General features: G+C 43.7%; 1 protein-coding gene across 3 annotated transcripts in view; it reads left to right on the top strand.

Annotated features, from left to right (window-relative positions):
* Positions 1-21410, top strand: part of fgf14 (fibroblast growth factor 14) — a 105410-nt gene extending 84000 nt beyond the window's left edge. For 2 of the 3 annotated variants that reach the window (XM_030112170.1, XM_030112171.1), the window contains exons 4-5: positions 17435-17633; positions 18905-21410. In XM_030112170.1, the coding sequence (XP_029968030.1) occupies positions 17435-17633; positions 18905-19047 (342 nt within the window). In that variant the 3' untranslated portion in view covers positions 19048-21410. The remainder of the gene's footprint in view (positions 1-17434; positions 17634-18904) is intronic. The other variant, XM_030112172.1, reaches the window with a different exon arrangement.
* The last annotated feature ends 222 nt before the right edge of the window (positions 21411-21632 follow it).

Below are 21632 nucleotides of genomic sequence, written 5' to 3'. Positions count from 1 at the left end.
TTCTCTGCCAAATATGAATGTGTGATTAGTTTTGCACCAATACCAGTATCAGGTGTATCGTCTAATCCTGTGGATGTAGTGAGAAAGATAACGATTTATCAATGATAGATATGAAAAATGATTGTTATTGTTAAATGAAAACAGTGCAAAGCAGTAAAACATGAAAAATGAGCTGATGTAAACTGATTAAGTGGCATATTTGCTGGTTGTTGTGGCAAATTAACCCATAACTGAAATTTGCTGAGTCTGATCGAGCCACACAGGATGGAAAATGACATTAATATAATATGGAATACACCGTGCTGATAGATATGAGTTCACGTCATTCATGAAATGTTTTGCTGTACATGCGAGTGAGAGACCAGAAATCACAATCACAAAAACACAGTTTCCAATTTCAGTGAAGTGTGTGGCGATACCAGGCTTGGAAGGAAAAGTAAAAGAAAACTGTGAATGTCAGAAATATTTTGAGGAAGGAAGTAATAAAATAACTGATGATAATCAATTAAAAAAATGACTTTTAAAAAATTGAAATTATTATTGTCAGCAGTTTGCAATGAGCTTGAACAATAAACACACGGCCCGTGGGCCAACATCGGCCAACAAGAGACTCTGTTCCCGACCACCTTAAACCAACAAGCAAATTGTAAAAATTCAAGGAAAACATTGGCTTTTTAAAAAAAGATTTCTTCGTAGACACAGCGGAGCACTGAGATATCAGCATGAAGGTTCGCTCCCTGGTTGATAAGCCATGCTGTCAGGGTGAACATGCAGAATCAGAAGAGTCATAAATTCCCCCTGTCTGAACTCCTGTGTGATCGTGACACCTGTGAAGGGCTGCACTCAAAAAGAAAACATTAAATCAGAGAATGTGACATTTACCTTCGCTTTAGGAATCAGTTCGCTCATTGAATCGCTCCATTGTGCATCTGCTTCAGCCATCTGCCATCTTTGTTTCAGTTTCTGTGCTTTAATCTTGCGATAACCCCCTTTCTATCTCTGTTACCATCCCTTGGCTTTCAGCACATACAACAAATATAGACATGTGTGTTTGGCCTTTCTAAGAGACTGTGCAAGCATCTGTGAGCTTCCCAGATATCCCTTTTTCTGCATCTCAAAAGTTTCCTGACGGAGGCCTGTTCCAGCGGTGTCTCTCCTCCTACAGTTGGCTGACTTTACACCAAAGTGGCCATTAGCCAACTATTGATCTGCCAGCTTGAGCTTACACCGAGTCTCCCTTATCCATCTGGGATAATCCTCGCATCTCTGCTGAAATGGAGTGGCCAAAAACAGTGGTTCGCTGGCGTGGTGTGGATGCTGTGGGGAAGGCTAGGGCTTGTTTGCTGAGGACAGATAATGAGAGAGCAGGAGATGAGAAAAGATCCAAGCAGTGGACCGACTGTTTGGAGAAGGGCTGTTTGGAGAGAAATGAAGAGAGGGAACTCCAATGTGTGTTTGTCAGGGAAAGCCACACGACTGTCAATATAATCAGAGCAGAGTGCAGCCAGCCTCTGAATGTTGCAGCCATTTATCTGGAGCTCTTTCTGCTCAAGGCATTAACCATTATGAGAAAACTGTCCAAACAAAACAATACAGCCTTTTGGATCGCACTCAACACTATTAATCCACTTATTATAATCCCACAGCAAGCTTCATATCGTGTCCAGTTTGCTCCATATTGCATCATTTGTGACATCTTAAAGATCTATCTCTCCACCGTGGCTGTCTGTAAATGTATGTTGATTTAAACAGGATGGTCCTAAAGTATTGATTTTGCATGTGTTCATTCCTTCATCCATCTCCACATCAATGCTTTTACATGTACTGTAACTTAAAAGTGCAAATGTTGAATAGCAATATGGATCAAATGCAAAGATTTTTCCCTTTATGTAAGTAAGTGCACATGCTTTCCTGCAAAAAGCCTTAACAGACTGTTTTACTGATTGCAGTTACGTTTTAAAGGTAAAGTGAAGTTAATGAGAAAATAAAACCGTATGTACCAATTATATAGTCAAATCTTTTGCTAAGGGGCTACCACAGTCACACATATTTCACTATTTTCTCTCAAAATTGACTTGAAATAGACTTGTTGCCCAAAGCATGCAGCCATATGCTCCTACAATGCAATGTGCTGAAGACAAATAGGCAATGCGACTCACTGAGAGTGTTTAGAGAAGTAGTTTGTGTACAGTGCTGCTGCTCAAGCACTTTTTAAAAATATTTTATGCTTTCAGGACATATTTATTAATCAGGTGTATCATCTGGAGTAGAATGGTGTTATAAAACAACACATATCTTAATAAGTACCACCATTTTTCCCTATATTTTAGTGTCTATGCAAACATAAAAAAGTTAAACAAGTACCATAACACGGTCACTTTCCTGGTAAGGGGTTATGCATTCAGCTTCTTTAGCTCCATATAATGTTTTATAATTATGCTTTGTGTGTTCATCAGACACAGTAGCTTTTAGGAGTTTAACTCTGCAAACTGTATTTGAATTGAGCATTTGCTGTTGCTGTTGCACAGTTGTGTGGATTTGAAGTGGATTCTGGAATAAAGCCCTGCAGAAGACAAGGTAAAGCCTTGTTTTCTGCAAACTTTAAACAGCTAATCCTCACATTATTTAGTTGTCTTATAAACAGCATCGCTGTTATTTCATTTTTTTTATTGGAACGCTTGGAAAGAAATACACAGGGGGAATAAAAAGGCACTTAAAAGTGTTCACTGATGAGATTCAGCTGCATGACTCTACAAAATCAACTTTCTTTTCCACCTTTTTCTTCCAGATGTATGTTTCAGTGAACATGCAGATTTGCACGATTTTTAAATCATTGGATTTTTTTAACTTTAATATTCATGCCAGCATGAAGTGTGTGTGTTAGCACCACTAAGCAGCAGAGTGAAGGAGAAACAGAAGAAGAGTAGGCGCGAGGAACTGCCAGTTGACAAATTCCTCTTTGTTCTTGCGTGAGCCCCACAGAGGATATGTTGGTATGTTGAAATGCAGATGGCATCATTGTCACTTGTCCATGAATGCAAATTGCAGCAGCTATCGCGGCGAACACGTCTGGCCCGTTCACTGTATTAATCACTCTAGTTTTAGCCTAATTGCTTTCCCAGTGTGTAAATGTCAAGCATCATGCAAATACAAATGGCACACTTGTGCCCGATGCCTCGAGAGGGGCGTTATGTGCAAATGAGCAGCAGAGAGACGAAAGCTGCAAATGCAACAAGTAGTACTTGGGAACTCTGTATCCAAACAGTACCGTGATGGGCATCAGCGCCAAACACGGCCCATGTCACACATTTAGAGCTGCCCTTCTGTAAAGCTGTGGGTCTGTAAGCCCTGCCTTCACCAGCACCCTAAAACTCTCAACAGAGTGAATAGAACATACAGTAGTATGTGTTCTCACATTAGAAGAAAAAAAAAAAAAAACTTGATTAGCCTGTAAGATGAAATGAGTTTAAAATAGTTCTGTAATAATGAGAGAAGTTCATGCTGAAGTGTTGCTCAAGTTCTTGTGAGTGTCTGGATCGAAGTGTGTGAGTGGGTGTGAAGGATGGAGGGTCTTTTGTTGTGACAGAAAATCCCTCCGCGCTGAGCTCTCCAGCAGGTGTAATTGCCACGGCGCTCTCTTTTCCTGCCCAAGAATCCTTCTTCCTTTTCTGTTTCCATCCAAGAAATGAAAGTAACATTTTATCAAGCTTCACCCCTGTAGTCGCAAAAATCAATACGGTGAGCGCTCTTACAGAAAGGCTGTAGATCATGGAAATTCATCCTCCTAAATCAGCGTTAAGCCTGCCTCCGGAGTGTTTGCCGCTCCTCACGCTGTGAACCCGTCAGCACAGCGGATCCAGGAGCATGAAGGCGAGGCAGGTTCAGGGACAACTGTGTCTTCATGTGTGTTCAGGAATAGACTGCGTTGTGTGTCGAGGAGTTGAACTCTTTATTTGCCGTTAAACATGTGAAAAATGTTGCCCTTCTCATGAGTTGTGTTTTGGAGCTAATCACACATCCGAGACTACATTTATTCTGAATGCAAATCGTATCGTTCCGCTCTCGTAAGAATAGCTCTGACCCGTTGCACGAGTGTTTGTTCCACACCATCTTGTGGTTACAATACTTACACCGCAGCTTCCCTGCAGAGGCCAGCGGGTCAGGAGGAGTTATTGTGTTACACCCACACACACTATTCACACTGGGAAACATGCACAAAGGAAATGGGAGTTACTTGTACGGCTCTCAGATAAAAATACAAGCAACAGCTGAATATCTGCACTTCCAATCTTATCACAAATACTTTTTTCTCTGATATTAAATGTCACATATCATATTTGCAATATGACTTTTTAAATCTTGAGCCTCCTTTTCAAAGGAAGGAAACATTTTCCTGAGGCTGACAATAGCAAAGAAGTTAGCCGTATAAGCAGCCGAGTGAAATGTGGCTCTGAGATTTTGTGTTGTGGTTTTTCCCGGAGAGAAAGTGAAGCAGGCGCCAGCTGTGTGAGGTGATTCTGATGAGCCCTCAGACGCACATGTCTGTGTTCCAGCTTTCCCCAGAGAAACAGGAACATCGGACTCCATGCACCTGCATGTTAGGTGTTGTTTGTGCCCACACTTCAAAGAGCAATTCTCAGAATATGTGCTGTTCTTGGAAACTCGGCTCGGGGTTCTTGAAAAGACGTCACCTGAGAGCTGGGAACACGATCGTCTGGCTGTCAAGGTGAAGAAAAACAAGAGCCGACCTCAAACATGCAGTGGACGTTATCTCGAACGCCCTGACCTGCGTCGAATCCCACCTCCTCTGATCTCAATCATGAAATCCAACCTTGTGCTTCTGGCTCATGGATCATCACTACCAAGCGTAGTGGAAACACAAATACTTCAAAAGAGCGAGCAAGTTAGAGCCAGTTAGACAGTTTTTAACATGGCTATGCAAAATGCTTCATTGACAGGAGTTAAACAGAAGCTGTGTCTTAATTTAGGGGCTGAATCCTTCTTAGTCCGTGAAGGACAGTTCTCCGAAGGCCTGTATTCTGCAGGGGAATGCAAACAAAATTAGATGCCTCTCAGCACGTTGCAAAGCGGTGCAGCGGATGCTCGGCAGACGCGGTGCTGGGAATTGAAAACGGAGCCAGAGGCAGGATTCCTTTTCTTTTTGAGGTAGCTGTTTCTCAGTTTTGGGGCAGCTGTGGCTCGGTTGATGGAGCGGGCCGTCAGCCAGCCTCTAGATTCAGTTCCCCATCTCATCCTGTCCACGTGTTGAAGTGCCCCGAGACAAAACGCTGAACCCAAACGTGTGTGTGAGTGCATGCATGGCAGCCATCACCATGTCTGTGTGTGTGTGTGTGTTTGTAAAATATCTCGTAATATACTGTTCTGTACTGTAGCTGAATGTTAAATGGAGCAGGGCTGACTGGCTCTGGACGAGCAGGCAGAAACATCGCAGTCTGGAAGACGAGACACCAAAGTCAAGTCTCAGGTGATTTGAGCAGAATCGGAAATTTGGATTGATTTGGATGGAGCAATCAACAACATGCATCACACATTCCATTTATTTATTGCAATGAATTGTGGGATGTGTCTGTGGGATATGTTGCTTTGCTGTCTTGGGAACAGCAGACTCATTTCTGGACATTTCCTTAGCCAGATGGTAGCCAGATCTCCACCACGGTGAGCAGGTTCAGCCTGGTTACAGCAGCATTATCCTGAGTGATAAGTGTATAGGTTTTATTCCACAGATTGATTCTGATATCAAAGCCAATTTGAATTTATTCTTCAAAACTAATTGAGACCCCGAGGTTATGATTACTAAATAATTAGCACCGCTTTCCAACAGGAGCTGCTTAAAAAAAATCGAACTGCATGTGCAAGATGTGTTTGAATTATGATTTGTCGAATGCAGGCTGCAGGTGAAACTCTCTCCTAACGCTGACGTGCGCACTAATAATTTATCAAGAGCTTTAGGGAGAGTTTCTGTGCATTTGCATTTCATTTTCTGTGTAATGTATGTAAAGCAAGCTCTCTATCTGTCTGATGGACAGGATTTGGCTTGTGGTTGAACTGCTGATGAGCCGGCCAGTTGGTTTCATGGTTCCTTTCTGGCTGAGTGTCCGAATCACTTAGCCTTCCAGCTGTAGCCATGCCACGTTTCATCCTCAGAGAGAGACAGACTGTCGGGGAATCCTCTGCTGCCTTCCTCTTGTGCACAGACGCTCGAGCTGAGTGCTCTGGCTGCCTGTCAGCAAGGTTTCAGAGGAGACGGGCACTGTAAAATGGTCCCTCAGTCCAATTTCATAAGCACTAAGGGAAAGCTCTCTGTAACCGAGTTCCCTGTTCATATTGTACATAATTAATAAGGTGGTATGAAGAAATCACAGGTCTGATGTGGCTTTTCATTTAAGGCTGTTCAAGATTCGAGTTTTACAGAAACGTGACAATAAATGTTGGATCTAACTGGTAATGCCAGCTGTTACGGCTGCGTCTCATAATGTAATACTGTTCCATCCAGATTAGGAATCATCTGACATTGAATTGAATCTCATCACATTAACATTAAAGACATCTTCGGACATGCTGACATCTGTTATCTCTCCCAGGTTTATATGCCTTCCAATGAAGAGAACAAATATATAAGAATTGTATCCTTGTTTGCTTCTTTGTTGAAGAGAGCACTTCTTGTGGTCTTGTGGCTTCATCTGTAAGAACACACAGGGAGTGGAGCGATAACGAGACACAGCTGACAACAATCAAAGGTGATCAGTTAAAGGTGCTGTAGGCAGGATTTTGCTAGTCAATGCTAATTTTTCTGTGTTTTCTTTGGATTAAATGTTAGAGTATCCATTGATAATCCTTTAGGAGTGTAGCATAACTGCACTACCACGAGGGCGCAGCGTTTCCATCTGTCTCTGTTCTGAGCTGAAAAGGAATCTCGACAGCTCCAGGTATCTTTGACCAATCAGAAGAGCCCCTGAGGCTCTAATCGTGATCGGTCGAGGGGCGTTCGTCACACGTTCTTGTGGGAGGGGCTTAACTTGCGTAAGGGCGTGATTTCAGAGAAAACAGGACAGGATTGGCTGTGCTGGGTTTCAAATCGCCATCTTAGATGGGTCAAATCGGACATGCTGAATCCTGCCTACAGCACCTTTAAGGTGTGAAGGAACATTATAGCAAAAACACGTTTTAAATGCAAGGAATCATGACATCTAAGTCATATTACATTTCTTCAGTCCAAATTAGAATTATGTGGGTGAATTTGGTGTTCATTGGTGTTTCTAAATTAGTCGTAGTATATTTTAGTGTATTTTTAGTAAGGTAAGCATGGATCAGCTCCATCACCCCGCACCCTTGACCTGGATAAACAAAGATGCAATAAAAATGGAACGTTTTGACTCTATTTTCTGAAAAAAATGTATGTTGTCATAGACGTTTTCTTAGATTTTCTTGAAGTATATCAGAAATGCCAAATGATTAAAGCTCCTCATCGTAAGTGAAATGGCAGACTTACAAAGGCTGCATTTTGTTATTTTGGTTCACCTGATAGCAGATATTTTAGAAAAAGAATTGATGTAATTTCTGGTATTGCTTTTTTTCCCCCCAGTATAACATTATCTGTAGGCGTGACACATGGATTAAAAGTAGAAGTGTGCAACAATCAAGTGCACTGTGAAAATTGTACAGACAGCTCATTTAAACTCTCATCATGTTTAAAGACCCTTGTCAAGCTTGTAGCCCCTCTGAATCATTTAGTCTCCATACCTGGCATCAAATTAAGCCATGGTGAATCGGAGTGTGCATGCCTTTGTAATGAAAGGCGATGCCCCGGCGCTATTTCAGGCCAAATCTGGTACAAAACTGCACTGCACTGTATTTTATCTGCAGAAACACAACCTCTGCTGTGCCATTCTGCAAGCATGGAGTAATGTGCCACAAAAGATGAAAAAATGACGAAAAAAATGCAGGTGTGCCTGACAGAAATGGCATTGCACCTGCATCCAGACTGACTCTGCCCTTCAGGCCAATGAGGAATTTATTTGAAGGTAGAATGGCAAATTTCTGCTGCAGGTTCAGTGCAGCTCTTTCCTGCACAATAGTTAGCGAGTTGTTAAATCCCCGTGGACAGCGATGAAAAATGATTTCATAGTTCAGGAGCATGTCCACCGTGATCCTGTGAGGAGATGTGGGGTTGCCTTTAAAAGCAGGGGCCATTTATTACCCAGTTGACACTGCTGGTCTCGTCACATCATCCTTCTTCCCTCTGCAACTTTGTTTCTTCTGCACATAATCCGCATACTAATATATACCTCAGATCTGTGTGCATATATGGTCCAAAAAGTCCCAAAAAAACATGAGGATAGGGTGCATTAAACACTCTAAGTGTAACTTTAAAGTGACTATAAATACACAGCTTTGTTTTGAGTAGATTTTAAAATACAGTTGCCGTTTGGTTCAGTCTGCTTGTCTGGCGATTCTGTTCTACTATATGGAAAAACATAAGCAAGTCATGTCCAAATTCCCAGGCTCACATTTTATATGTTAGTTTTTGACTAAATGAAAAAATGCAACACACAGTCATTACTTTACCTCCTGGTGGCAGTCTGTTTCTGAGAAAAACCTGCAAAGGACAAGTCCAACAATCACAAACTTGCTGACCACGTTGCATTTAAGACTATGTGATGAAACCAGGAAGAGGAGAACACTTTTCTTAGAAAGGGCCAGAGTGTACCTCAAAAAAATCGAAGAGCGACCAGCAGATGTTAACAGATTGCGATGAGACCAATGACCCTACATTTACAGGCTTTTTTGGCACCTAGCGGGCTAGCTAACATAACGCTAACACTCTTATGGAGGATGTGACACAGAAAAACATATTTTAACTAGACTGTGCTCACATAAGAAAACGTACCTGGCAGTATAAGAGCATGACTGCCCCACGACTGGAATGCTTTGTCCCCAGTAGCTGTACTGGTCCCATCGTTCCTTATCCAGTATTTTGGATATACCCCTCCTCTGCATATTGCAACCCCTTTTTGCCCCGATCTGGAGAATATTGGTATTGCTCCAAAAAGAGTCACGGACTTGCATCGGTATCTTCTTCCCGTCGGGCTAGCAACAGTAACTGAGGGAGGCGGGGCTTTTGTGAAAGGTCAACTGAAAAGAAAGTGAGGACACTCTTTTCCTGAACTAATGGCAGTCTGTATATAGTGCATCAGATAACTGCAGCTTTCTGGAGTGTAGATTGTACAGTGAAGAAAGGTCTGTATTACTCCATTAACAGCATCATCTGTTACAGGATGCCCTATAAATAGAACAGCAACATGAGTGACAAAGCATCGAATGCCTTTAACAGCCCATTAGCACGTTCATGTTTCAGGTGTTGCAGTTTAATGTGCCATAAGACGCGCCGGGATGGATGTATTGCTCTCTTCTGCTCATGTGAATGAGTGTTTACGAGAGCCGAGAGTGGAAATAAGGGAGATGTTTGGGTGCAAAGTAGCTCGAGAGCATCGGCGAGGAGTGAATCTACAAGGAGGCGACATGCACTTCCTCTTTAAAAAAAACTGGGACACTGTTCCTGAGGGTGTAAACAACACACATACACACACACACACTCATCGAATCGGCTCTGTACCTGCAAACACACTTCATTTTTTTCAGTGCACTCAGCCTTATGAGTGCCTGTGTGTTTCTGTTTTTCATGTGCTTGGAGTGTGTCTATATGCGTGCGTGTGTGCGTGCGCGTGTTGGTGAGATTTGCTTGTCACCTTGTTGCGCAGGGTGGACTGTGGCTTGCCTGACAGTAGATAACTAGCCAATCTCGCAAAAAATCTGGCTGCCTTGACACCAATCTGGCACCAATTTGCGGATCAACAGCAACGGAGTGGACAAACACACTTGCTCTCTTGAAGCCCCACTGATCCTGGCGTAGGTGGTTGCATTCTGCGTGTGTGTGTGTGTGTGTGTGTGTGCTCACCAGCAGGCTCTCCCACATTCTTTTCTTCTCTCATGTGAGCAAAGCCTTTCCCTGCAGACTTTACAGTGTTCTGAATTGATTTTTTTTTCAGAAGTTCCCCATGCTTGCCCCTTCTCAGGCATGCCTTCTTAATATGTGCAGAATTACTTCAGCAAAGCTGGTTTCCATTTGTTTGTTTTCTACTGGTGCTTTGAAACTCATGCAGTGTAGAATAACTTGAAAACATCTAAAACCCAAGTTGAGCATGATTATTGCCATGAATTGGTTTTCAGAAAGTCCTTCATTTTTAGATAATTGATTTAAATCCTAATGTCTGATGAGAAAAAGAGTTCTGATGGTTGTTTTGTGTTTTAAATCCTAAAATACACCTTTTAAGATCCTAATCCTTGTGCATTGTATGCCACAGATTCATCTCTTTCAGAAAATCACACCTCTGTTTGTGTGCATATGTGTGCATGTGCGTGCGCGCGCGCGCGCGTGTGTGTGTGTGTGTGTGTGTGTGTGTGTGTGTGTGTGTGTGTGTGTGTGTGTGTGTGTGTGTGTGTGTGTGTGCGTGTGTGTGTTACGAGCCGGGGGAGCTGTACTGGTTCAGTGTTAAAGGGTCTCTGCCTTCAGGGAAATTTTTATTGAAAGCTTAAGTGCTTCTGGTGGCCAAACACTTTAAAGGTGTTACTGTTTGTATGTGTGTGTGTGTGTGTGTGTGTGTGTGTGTGTGTGTGTGTGTGTGCGCGCGCGCACGCACGTACGCATGTGTGTGTTTTTGTTGTTATTGTTACTGTCTTAAAGTGCACACATGCATTTGGTCTGAACCGTTGCAGCAGCATGTTGAGGTCAGTATAGAAACCAAATGATTGTGACATAAAAACTGGTGTTTTTAAATGGTTAAATTGTCATTAAGGCCTTTACAATGTTCTACAGCCTGTTTTATAGCTGATAAAAGAGGTTTTATTCACCGAAACTATTCAAATTAGGGTCTTTAAGATATTATTGATGTAAATCACATACCCAACAGGGTCACAGAAAAGTGTTGCTGCATATCGGTAAACCTTGGCTAGTTCTTACTCAGCTAGTTGTTTCCAAGATCTCATGTTCTGTTATCTCTTCTCGCTTTGGTCTGCAGACAGATGTTTGGGCCACTCACTACAAAATCTGATGATACAAAGAGCCACGAAAATACACATTATTTGATTAATATATCCGTTTCCTTTCCATTTTTATAACGGCATCCATGAACACATAAGCTGTATTAATAGTATTCAGAGCATCCAAAGTTAAAAAAACAAAAACCTGAACCAGAGACTGTACTCTGTATATATAATTCATCCAGCTGTTTAGCTCTCCTCATTTGGAGCCCGTCTCGGTTTCCTCGCCTGCGTTTGATAATCAGACAGGTCTGCCGAAGCCCCCATTGTCTGCACACACTGTCAACGTGACTCTTATACATATGAGAGCAGCTTAGCATTGTGAATGCAGCTCAGCTTTCTGGAGGTTGACCTTTTTCCATGGATTAATAGGTTTTATGCTGGCAGCATTAATAAACAATTTCTTGGTTTCCACAGTGGGGTAGTGAGCAGTCACTCTGCATATTGATGTGTAACCCCCACCCACTGCCCCACCCTCCCCAGAGCAACCTCCACTCACACACTTTTCAGTGGTCATGCTCTGTAATCACAACCTTTTCTTCTGTTATTTATTTATTTTTTTTTACATTACGCTCACTCTTTTTCAGGGTGTTTTCTTTTAAACTCCTACTCCCTTCATCCATCTGTATCTGTGTCTCTTTTTTCCCCCTAATCTGTAAATTCTCCTCCCTCCACATCCAGACAAAATTCTCTCTTTAAGTCAGCCTCCCTCTCTGTTTTTTTTTTTTTCCCTTCTCATTTCTCTGAGTCGATATGGGTGGCTGTGAATGCTCCTTATTTCTGTCCCTGTCTTTTTGCTTTGGTGACTGGGGCTTATTATGTAGAGCTGAGCAGTTTTGGCCCTCGCGCTGTCTGTGGCCAAGGTCAATTATGGCCTTCCCATTCGGAGCATGGCCAATCAGGAGCCGGGGAGCCACTGATGTGGAGCGCCAGGCGAGGGAGATCGAGCGGGAAGAAAATCAACCGTTTGGTGCCTCAAAAATGATTTGATTTTCCACTGGTGTGAAGGCGCGCCCTGCGTCTGGGCCTCCTTTTCCTTGTTCTCCTTCAATGTCACCCATATTGTTGCAAAATATTAGCTAGATAACAGGATGAATTACACAGACGACAGCTCCGTATGGAGAAGGCTGTTTCTGGTTCGGCTGCTCCTTCCAAATCCTGACAAACTGTGAATCACTCGAACGGTGGCACAGTTTGGTTATAATTTGGATTTAGTTTAGTTTCCATACCCGTGTCTTCGATTTTAGACGACTGAAGCAAGAAATTTTGCTTCACCATGTTTTATATGTACAGAGATAAAGCAAATTTTCCTTTATCGTCACTGTGCTTAAAAGAATAAAAAAGAAACAAATAAAAAAAATACTGAAGATATTGCTTCAAGAAAACAAAGTGAGGTTTTTAGATAATAACTAGTAATAAAATAAAAATTAACAACAAAAAAACACCTTAACAATTTACTACAAATTAGTAGTAGTTTACATAAAAGCTTGTTCAAATCTCATCATTCAACTTTATTTGAGAAATAAGCTGAAAAGTGTTATTTTTTTCTTTGTTTGAGTGAATGTAGTTCAGGTTTAAATATTTATTAAGGTGTAGTGGTTAACACTCCTGCCTCACAGCGGGGAATCCCTGGTTTTATTCATGGCTTGGGGGTGTTGTGGAGTGGAAGATGGATGAATCCATATATTAAAATATTAGTGCAACGCAAAACACTAACACAACAGTGGTCATTTCAACTGGCATTACTAAAACAAATCTGCAGCTTGGAAATACAGAACAGCAAAATGTTCAAAATGTGGCAAAATTGATCAGGTATTCCTACAATTAGAAAAATAAGTAAATAAATAAATAAAAACTTCCTACATTTTTGGCAAAACTGGGGTTGTCCTTCACTTTTTCTTAACATCATGTTCACAATATGGAGGTCAGTGATTGTTTGGCTTTGTGTCAAGCTCCCTGTTTCATTTATTTATTTACTTTTTATGAACTGTAAATAATGCGACAATCTTTTCCCTCCATCCTGCACTTGATAAAACGAGTGAGTCTGTAGTCAGCTTCACTGCTCTGAAGCACAAATCAAACTGATTACAGCGAGCGGCCATGTCACTCCACAAACAAACCACCTCCACTTGTTCAGCCTCTGTAAACAAAGACGTGCGCTTGTGTGAAGGCATTTGATTAGCCACAATTACGGCCGCGGCGCCGGCTCGTATGATTGCTTTGACTCGAAGCTGTTTTGTAGGTGTTATATGAAGCAATCAGCGCCGGGCTCAATCTGGACCCACATCGAAGCGCTGGGTACCAACCTTTAGAGCCGCTCACCTGATGAGGAAAAAGCAGAATTAAGCGCATAATTGAAGCAAGTCACAGAAGCATGAAGGTAAAACTGCTCTGCCTTCTAATCGGCTCAGAAACAAAGTTTGCTTTCGCCTGAAAAAAACCATGTTTGACTTTCCTTGCAGAAGAATGGTCATTTAGTTTGACAAATGCGTCTTTGCTCAGTGTTGCAAGCGGAGGATCACCTAAAGGAATATCTTTTAAATATAAATCACAGCCCTCTCCTGGGACTTTTCTGTAATTTGTAGTCTGTTACACTGTATGCATTGTGCGCAGGCTGTGAATTCGCACTCTGTCACCTCTCTGGCAGTCAGGACACATCCCAGCCCCTCCTGACAAGTTGGACATAATAAGCAGTCATTTGATAAACTACCGCGTGCCGCCGACACACAATAAATAACGACGGGCTTGAACTTGCGCGTCGTCCCGGGGGAATGTTTGTTTATTCGATATGAAACGCGCTCTGGGTTTTATCGTGTAAGGCACGCTTTTTATTGCTTCAGACTGCAATGTGTCTGCCTGTCAATGGATTGTTCTGCTCTTTCTTCAGAGGTCTTCTGCAGAAACGGCATTAATAGTTCACATCCTAATCCCTACATGCACCATCACAATAGTCTGGAGATAAGTCTCTGGTGTAATGAAATCACTGTCGAGACAGGCAGAGGTCTGAATCTCTCAGCACCTCTTCGCTCGCCACTCAGTGCCACCTCTGACAGCTCTGACTGTTTCCAACTGTAAATGTGCAGACGCGCAGCACCTTTTCCGGAGCTTTCTGAACCTGTCAGTCGATGCTGTGCAACACGTATTTGTGCGTTTCGCTCAGAAAGGCCAATAAGTCCTGGAGCCAGAGTGGAGGGGGGCACTCGCAATACAGCCGGGAGCTTCTCAAGATCATTACTGTCATCCCGAGTGTCTCTCTGCTCCTTCCTGCTCTGCTCTGCTCTGTCTTCAGCTTATAATTGTGTGCAGGAGAAGCTCTGACAGGGGTAATTCACCAAAGGGCTAATTACATGATAATCATGGTGTCTCGTGTCGAGTACTAAGCTGAGCATTTACCCCATAAACAGCATCATAAAGTCGTCTAATAGAGAGTCTTTACAAGGGGGATCCCCACATTCCAGTTATTAGTATTCCAGAGAAAGTCATTCATTCATTCATTCATTCATTCATTCATTCATTCATTCATTCATTCAATCATTCAATCATTCAGTCTGTCAGACATCATCATCGATTCATCAACGACCAACTGGAACTCCTACTTCGGTTGAAAAGCCGCAATGCAAAGACCCCTAACTTCACATTCAATACAGCGCCGTCGCATAACGCCGATTCACATTGTTATCTGTCAACAAAGTGAAGATGGGTAAAAATGTGGGATCACCTTGCACCGCAGCATGTGTGAGTGTGTGAATTATTGTGTGTGTGAGTTGGTGGAATATGACAGATCATTTGAAGCAACAGTGAAATGAGTCTGTAAGGTCCAATTTGATATTTACTTCTGTTGATAGTTAACATACCTGTTTGTTTTTAATTTCTCAGAATCAATAAGTGGCGACGTAGAGGAAGCAGAGGCTGAGGTCTCAGAGGTGGACTCGTCCATCACCCAAGCTGAAGTCACCGAGGTGGTCGGTAAGCTCCTCGGTGGCAAGGCACCGGGGGTGGACGAGATTCGCCCTGAGTACCTTAAGTCTCTGGATGTGCAGGGACTGTCTTGGTTGACACGTCTCTGCGACATCGCGTGGCGGTCGGGGACAGTACCTCTGGACTGGCAGACCGCGGTGGTGGTCCCCCTGTTTAAAAAGGGGGACCAGAGGGTGTGCTCCAACTATAGGAGGATCACACTCCTCAGTCTCCCTGGGAAAGTCTATGCCAGGGTACTGGAGAGGAGGATCCGACCGATAGTCAAACATAAGGTATTCGACCGTGTCCCTCGTGGTGTCTTGTGGGGGGTGCTCCAGGAATACGGAGTCCGGGCCCCCTTGTTAAAGGCTGTCCGGACTCTGTATGACCGAAGCAGAAGTCTGGTCTGCATTGCCGGCAGTAAGTCGGACCTGTTCCCGGTGCATGTTGGACTCCGGCAGGGCTGCCCTTTGTCACCGGTTCTGTTCATAATCTTCATGGACAGAATTTCTAGGTGCAGCCAGGGGCCGGAGGGGGTCCGGCTCAGGAACCACAGGATTTCATCTCTGCTTTTTGCAGATGATGTTGTCCTGTTGGCTTCATCGAACCCAGACCTACAGCATGCACTGGGGAGGTTCGCAGCCGAGTGTGAAGCGACAGGGATGAGGATCAGCACCTCCAAATCCGAGGCCATGGTCCTCGACCGGAGGAAGGTGGCTTGCCCCCTCCAGGTCGGTGGAGAGACTCTGGCCCAAGTGGAGGAGTTTAAGCATCTTGGGTTCTCGTCACAGTGGGGGACGGATGGAGGAGAGACTGACAGGCGGATTGGTGCAGCGGCTGCAGTGATGCGGTCGTGATGCGGTGAAGAAGGAGCTGAGCCGAAAGGCAAAGCTCTCGATTTACCGGTCAATCTACTTTCCCACCCTCATCTATGGTCATGAGCTTTGGGTCATGACCGAAAGGACAAGATCCGGATACAAGTGGCTGAAATGAGCTTCCTCCGTAGGGTGGCTGGGCGCTCCCTTAGAGATAGGGTGAGGAGCTCAGTCACCAGGGAGGAGCTCGGAGTAGAGCCGCTTCTCCTCCACATCGAGAGGAACCAGCTGAGGAGGCTCGGGCATCTGGTTAGGATGCCTCCTGGACGCCTCCCTGGGAGGTGTTCCGGGCATGTCCCACTGGGAGGAGACCCCGGGGAAGACCCAGGACACGCTGGAGAGACTATGTCTCGCGGCTGGCCTGGGAACGCCTTGGGATCCTCCCAGAGGAGCTGGAGGAAGTGTCTGGGGACAGGGAAGTCTAGGCATCCCTACTGAGACTGCTGCCCCCGCGACCCGGCCCCGGATAAGCGGTAGAAAATGGATGGATGGATGAATAGAATCAATAAGTGACATCAGTGGCCTCAGACGTTGATATGATGAGCCGCAGCACTTCCTGGACGAATTGTAGGATGTTAAATATCCAGTCCCAGATTTTTTTGTGTGAAATGTCCTAAACAGATGTAGTGAAACTCTCGAGTGTGAGGAGTGTGCTTTGATTAATACACCCCGATGAATGCCTTTATTTTTAGCTTGGCAGGGCGGACAGCGTGGAAGTGCTTCTTATTACCCTTCCGGTTGGAGATGAATCGGTAACAGCAGAGCAGAGAGAGATGTGGCGTCTCTCTGTTCATTTGTCACTGGCAGTTTGAGGAGTAAAGGAGAGAAGAGTCGCTGGATTAGTGCTATCATTATTCGAACAGAGTTCAGAATACAGTCATTGATAAATTGCTAAAAGCAGACGAAGCATGTGTGGAGAACGAACCCCTTTGGGTCTTCCCAATTATGAAACAATGAGGAACCAGCAGAGTGAGTCTGGCTCGACATCTTTGGACGGGGACGCTGATATTTCCAGTGCTGTGTCCTGAGGTCAGAGCCTAACAATATATACATTCTGCTGGGAGCGTCTGCTAATTGACTGAACGAGTGCTCTGACGCCTCATGTCAAGGTTAAGGCCAAGGAGAGAATGAGAGTCGCGTTTCATCAGAGCAGGTCATTAGAGTCTGCTCAAATCAGACATGATTACAGGAAGGGGAGCTCTGCTACGCTCGTCTCTTCAGAGACAGATGGAGGTGTGAGCTTCCTTTTACCTCGTGAAGCAGTTAGTCTAGCGCCCATCAAAGTATTCTGGATGTGAACATGAAAAAAAAAATAGAGGTAAGATTTGGAGTGGTGACCTTGATACCAGAATTTACTGGTGTGACATCGATTTCATTTTTACACAATAAATGTGAATATGAATCTTCTTCCACACAAATTAAAATCCCATATGAATTCAGAAAAAAGTGACCCAAATCTGTTCTTTTCTTTTCTCTCTCTGTAGGAACTCTTCACAGCAGAATGCAAGTTCAAAGAGTCGGTGTTCGAGAACTACTATGTGATCTACTCGTCCATGTTGTACCGACAGCAGGAGTCTGGGAGGGCTTGGTTCTTAGGTCTGAACAAAGAGGGCCAGGCCATGAAGGGGAACCGAGTGAAAAAGACCAAACCAGCTGCTCACTTCCTGCCCAAGCCATTAGAAGGTAAGCTACCAGCAACACAGAGCAAGCCGCTCAAACTGAAGCGTCCAGCTTCAATTCTTCACATCATCACATCTGTTTCTGAGACAGATTTTTACAACACACTGGTATATCTTTTGTACTTCAGTACAAGATAATTCTGCAAAACAGGCCTCTGCACTGAGAAATGATACAGAGAGTCTATATCGCAGTTTCTGACATTTTGGTTTTTAGATATTTGTGTCCCGATCCTGTGTTTTGCTGCTGTAAGCTTCAGCGTCGGAGGCAGGACAGCATGAAAATGTCGGTCGTCCAGCAGATGCCACGATCGCTCTCGTCAGCCATCAGGCTGATTGCTTCCCGTCATTTAAACACAGAATCAAGTTGAAGTGTCCTGTCAGGACAGAAATACAGCTGTAGAGTAGTGACTGTAAAGTGGGGATAATGAGACACTTTTTAAGGTTTTGTCAGAAAAAAGCAAACTCTTTCATTCAGCTCTGTGAAGAACAGTGTCTGGAATATATTTGCTTTTATTCATTTGTAAATGATCTTCCTTGCATTTCTAAATGATTTTTTTTTCCCCACAGATGATTAGAGGAATGATTACAGAGCGAGAAACAACAAATAATGTAATAATGGCCAATAATGCAATAACGTTGGCCTTTTCCAATGTAATAAAGTCCATAATGTAATAAGTTGTCAATAGTGCAATAAGACATTTGACCCATTATCTTAATAACATTTTGTAAATAATGTAATAACTGTTTCTATGACAGAAGCATCATTACGTCTCATTGTGAAGCACTTGGTGATTTTTATCTGTGCACAGTGCTTTAGAAAAAAAAAATTCTTACTTTGCATTTAAAGAAACTGCAGCCAGTCGTGATAATATATCAAAAGAGCCCCATATCTTGGGAATAAGAGCTTTTTTTTGCAGGTTTTGAACAATTTATGAGCGAGCAACAGGGATAATGAGATAGTCATCATAATAATTCATTAAAGAAACACGTTACACGTTATTACATTATTGATAACTTTGAAGTTACCAATTATTTGAAGAGAGCTGGAGGAAGAGGACTGTACCTGTTGAGGTTGTTTCTTCACCTGCTGTGGTGTCCTGTACGGGTCACACCTCCCACCTGGATGGAGTTTACATGTTCTCCCTCTGCATGTGGTGAACTGGTTTCTGTAGATATAGATGTGTCTGTCTGTGATGAGTCTATCCAGACAGATTGTTGCTGTGAAGAACTAACCACTCTCCCCGCTCTGCTCCTTCCCCCGGTGTGCTCCTCCAGTCGCCATGTACAGAGAGCCATCGCTGCACGACGTTGGAGAGACTGTGCCGAAGGCGCCAGTCCCTCCCAGTAAAAGCACAAGCGAGCCAGCAGTGATGAACGGAGGTAAACCTGTCAGCAAGCCCGATAAACCCACCACATAGCCACACCTGACCAGTGCCCAGAGCGTGCGTGTGTGTGTGTGTGCGTGTGTGTGTATGTGTGTGTGTGCGTGGGGAGGGAGGGGGGTTTACGCGTGTGCGTGTGTGTGGAGTGGAGGAACGTGACGGAGGCGGGGCTTTACTCCAACCAGACTGCAGACCATCCTTCCTCTGTGGATCAGATCCTGGCGAATCTCCTTTCCTTCCTCCTCCTCCTCCTCCTCCTCCTCCTGGTTTTTCCTCCGCCTCGCACTCCCTCTCTCTAGCGGACGGACTCTGAGGCGGCCGAGTTCGCCCAGCACAGGACGGGGCGAGGACCTCTGAACAAGGAAGGCCTTCAGGTTCCTCTGAAACTGTGAGATCTCATGTGAATGAGGCGTGTTTCTCAATGACGCTGTGGTACTTCGCTTGACGGCGGTTCATCCAAAAAAGAAAAAAGAAAAAAAAAAAAAAGAAGAAACCTTGCCCCCCTGTCTAAACCCCTGCTGCAGCAGAGTCTGTGTACCTTCAGATCTATTTTCTATACCACAGTTCACCAGCTATGTTCTGGGATAGAGACTGTATAGATAGAGTAAATATTTGGACTGTTGTCCTCTATTTTTTACGAGTATGTTCCCCCTCTCCCTCTCTTTCTATCTCTATTCACACACTTTTCTCTTTGTCAAGTAATCTAGAAAAGATAAAAACATTTTGCAAGGGTGTTGTGTGATTTTCTAAGAAACACATGAACACAGACGTGACATCCAAACAGACACAGAACACACAAAACAGCCCAAATTTTCCTCTTTGCCTACAACTTGCACACACTTCAAAGACAGACACAAAAAGTTTATATGGAAAATCAGACGTTGCTCTTTTCTTTCTTTTTTTTCTTTCTTTCCTTTTTCTTTTTTTTTTTTTACAGCCGATAAAAACACTCTGGAGGCTGGCAGATAGCTCCTGCAATCATAGTTGATGAAGTGCTAATTACCGCCACTGCAATCAATGCGAGGAGCCGTCTACACACATGCAAAACACACATATACACACACATTTATAAACAGATGTGCGTGTGGGTGGGAGAGCGCTGTAAGGAATGGTGTATACATATCACTATCTGTGTCCCACCAGCGGTTCAGTCCGCCTTCTCTGGTAAATAGAAAAACCTGAAGTCTATTTTTCTTTAATCTTATTTCAGAGCGTGGGCTCTAGGAATATCTCTAGGCCTTGTAGGCCTCTGTCCCTCTCTCACTGACTGACTTCTTTGGACGACGAGGCGAGGCTCGTGGCTTTGACCCAGATGGTCTTTAACTGCAACACTGGCGGCCATCTTATGGCAGAGTCGACTTAAAGCCAGAAAACAACATGGCTGAAAACCAGTAGGTGACATTTATACTGGCTGCATCCCTATTCGGTTCAGCAAACTGAAGCATGGACAAGGTTAATATTCTGTTCTCTCTTCTTGCGGCAGTTATACAAGAGACGGCTTATATTGTAACATTTTCACTGTATAAAAACTTAGGGAAAATGACTATTAAAAATCCTAACTTTTTAAATGACTAGATATTATTATTATATTGAGAGGATTTGTCTTCTAGCTCAGCATGCAGAGTCCAGTACTGATCATCTTGGCCTATCACGTGCCTGTTTGGACCTTGATTCCCGGCATGCAAAAACAGGTTCCCAGTCCCCACTGGGCCAAAGGTGCCTCACCCACCCGATACATCCGTGTAGAGGACACGTAGCATTATCCATGGAGAAACCACACTCAGATGTATCCATTCTGAAACGACCAAAGTCTTTTTTCATCCCGAGAAGAACTGATATCTTTAGAAAAGAAAAGAAATTTGAGTCAACTCATCGAAGCTTTCACTGTGATCGCGCTCGTTCTGTCCGAGAGAATCAACTCCGCTCAGACCCCCTAAAGGTCTCGACTGATGTCATTTTGGAGACGTACATATACCTTGAATTATTCACATGCATGTATTTTCTATAAGGAACAAGGTATGGGGTTGAAGGGGCATGTCCGCAGGCTGCCGCACACTCACAGCGAGTCCCAGCGTAACTCACTGCACTTTGTTTTGCAATGTCGTCACGACTGTTAGCAGTTTATCAAAGCTCTGATCTGAACGATACATTTAGAATGTTTGCCTTGCATAATGAGTTGTTTTTTCCCTCCCCTAACAGTTTTGTTGGAAAAACAGTAAAATATTTAGTAGATTGTTGCTGCTGTATGCTGCTAAAACTGCAACTATATTGATGAATTGATTTGGGAAATATAATTTTATGAGTTCATTGGAGTTATACATCACCATTTCTTGTTACTGCACATCAAAGCACATCTGTTAGACATCTATATTTGTCTGTACAAAGCTATTAACGCCACAGCGAGGCGGCGTGCTGTAACGCCACGCACCCTCACAAACTCTACATGCTGGGCTGGACACCGCTGCAGCCCTGCAGTCCAGCTAACTGGCTCCTCCGAGGCTGACTTTATTTTTGTAAATGACCGGTGTGTAAATGTACGTCATGTTTGGATCTTTGTAGCCACCTGTTCTTCTTTCGGTTGGTCCTCATTTTTCTCTCGTATACGGGTCGTGTGTGCTGTT

Source organism: Salarias fasciatus, chromosome 16, assembly GCF_902148845.1.
Source record: "Salarias fasciatus chromosome 16, fSalaFa1.1, whole genome shotgun sequence".
NCBI classification, from domain to species: Eukaryota; Metazoa; Chordata; class Actinopteri; order Blenniiformes; family Blenniidae; genus Salarias; species Salarias fasciatus.
Note: the sequence above shows the minus strand (reverse complement) of the source record. Positions and strands in the feature narration are given on the sequence as shown.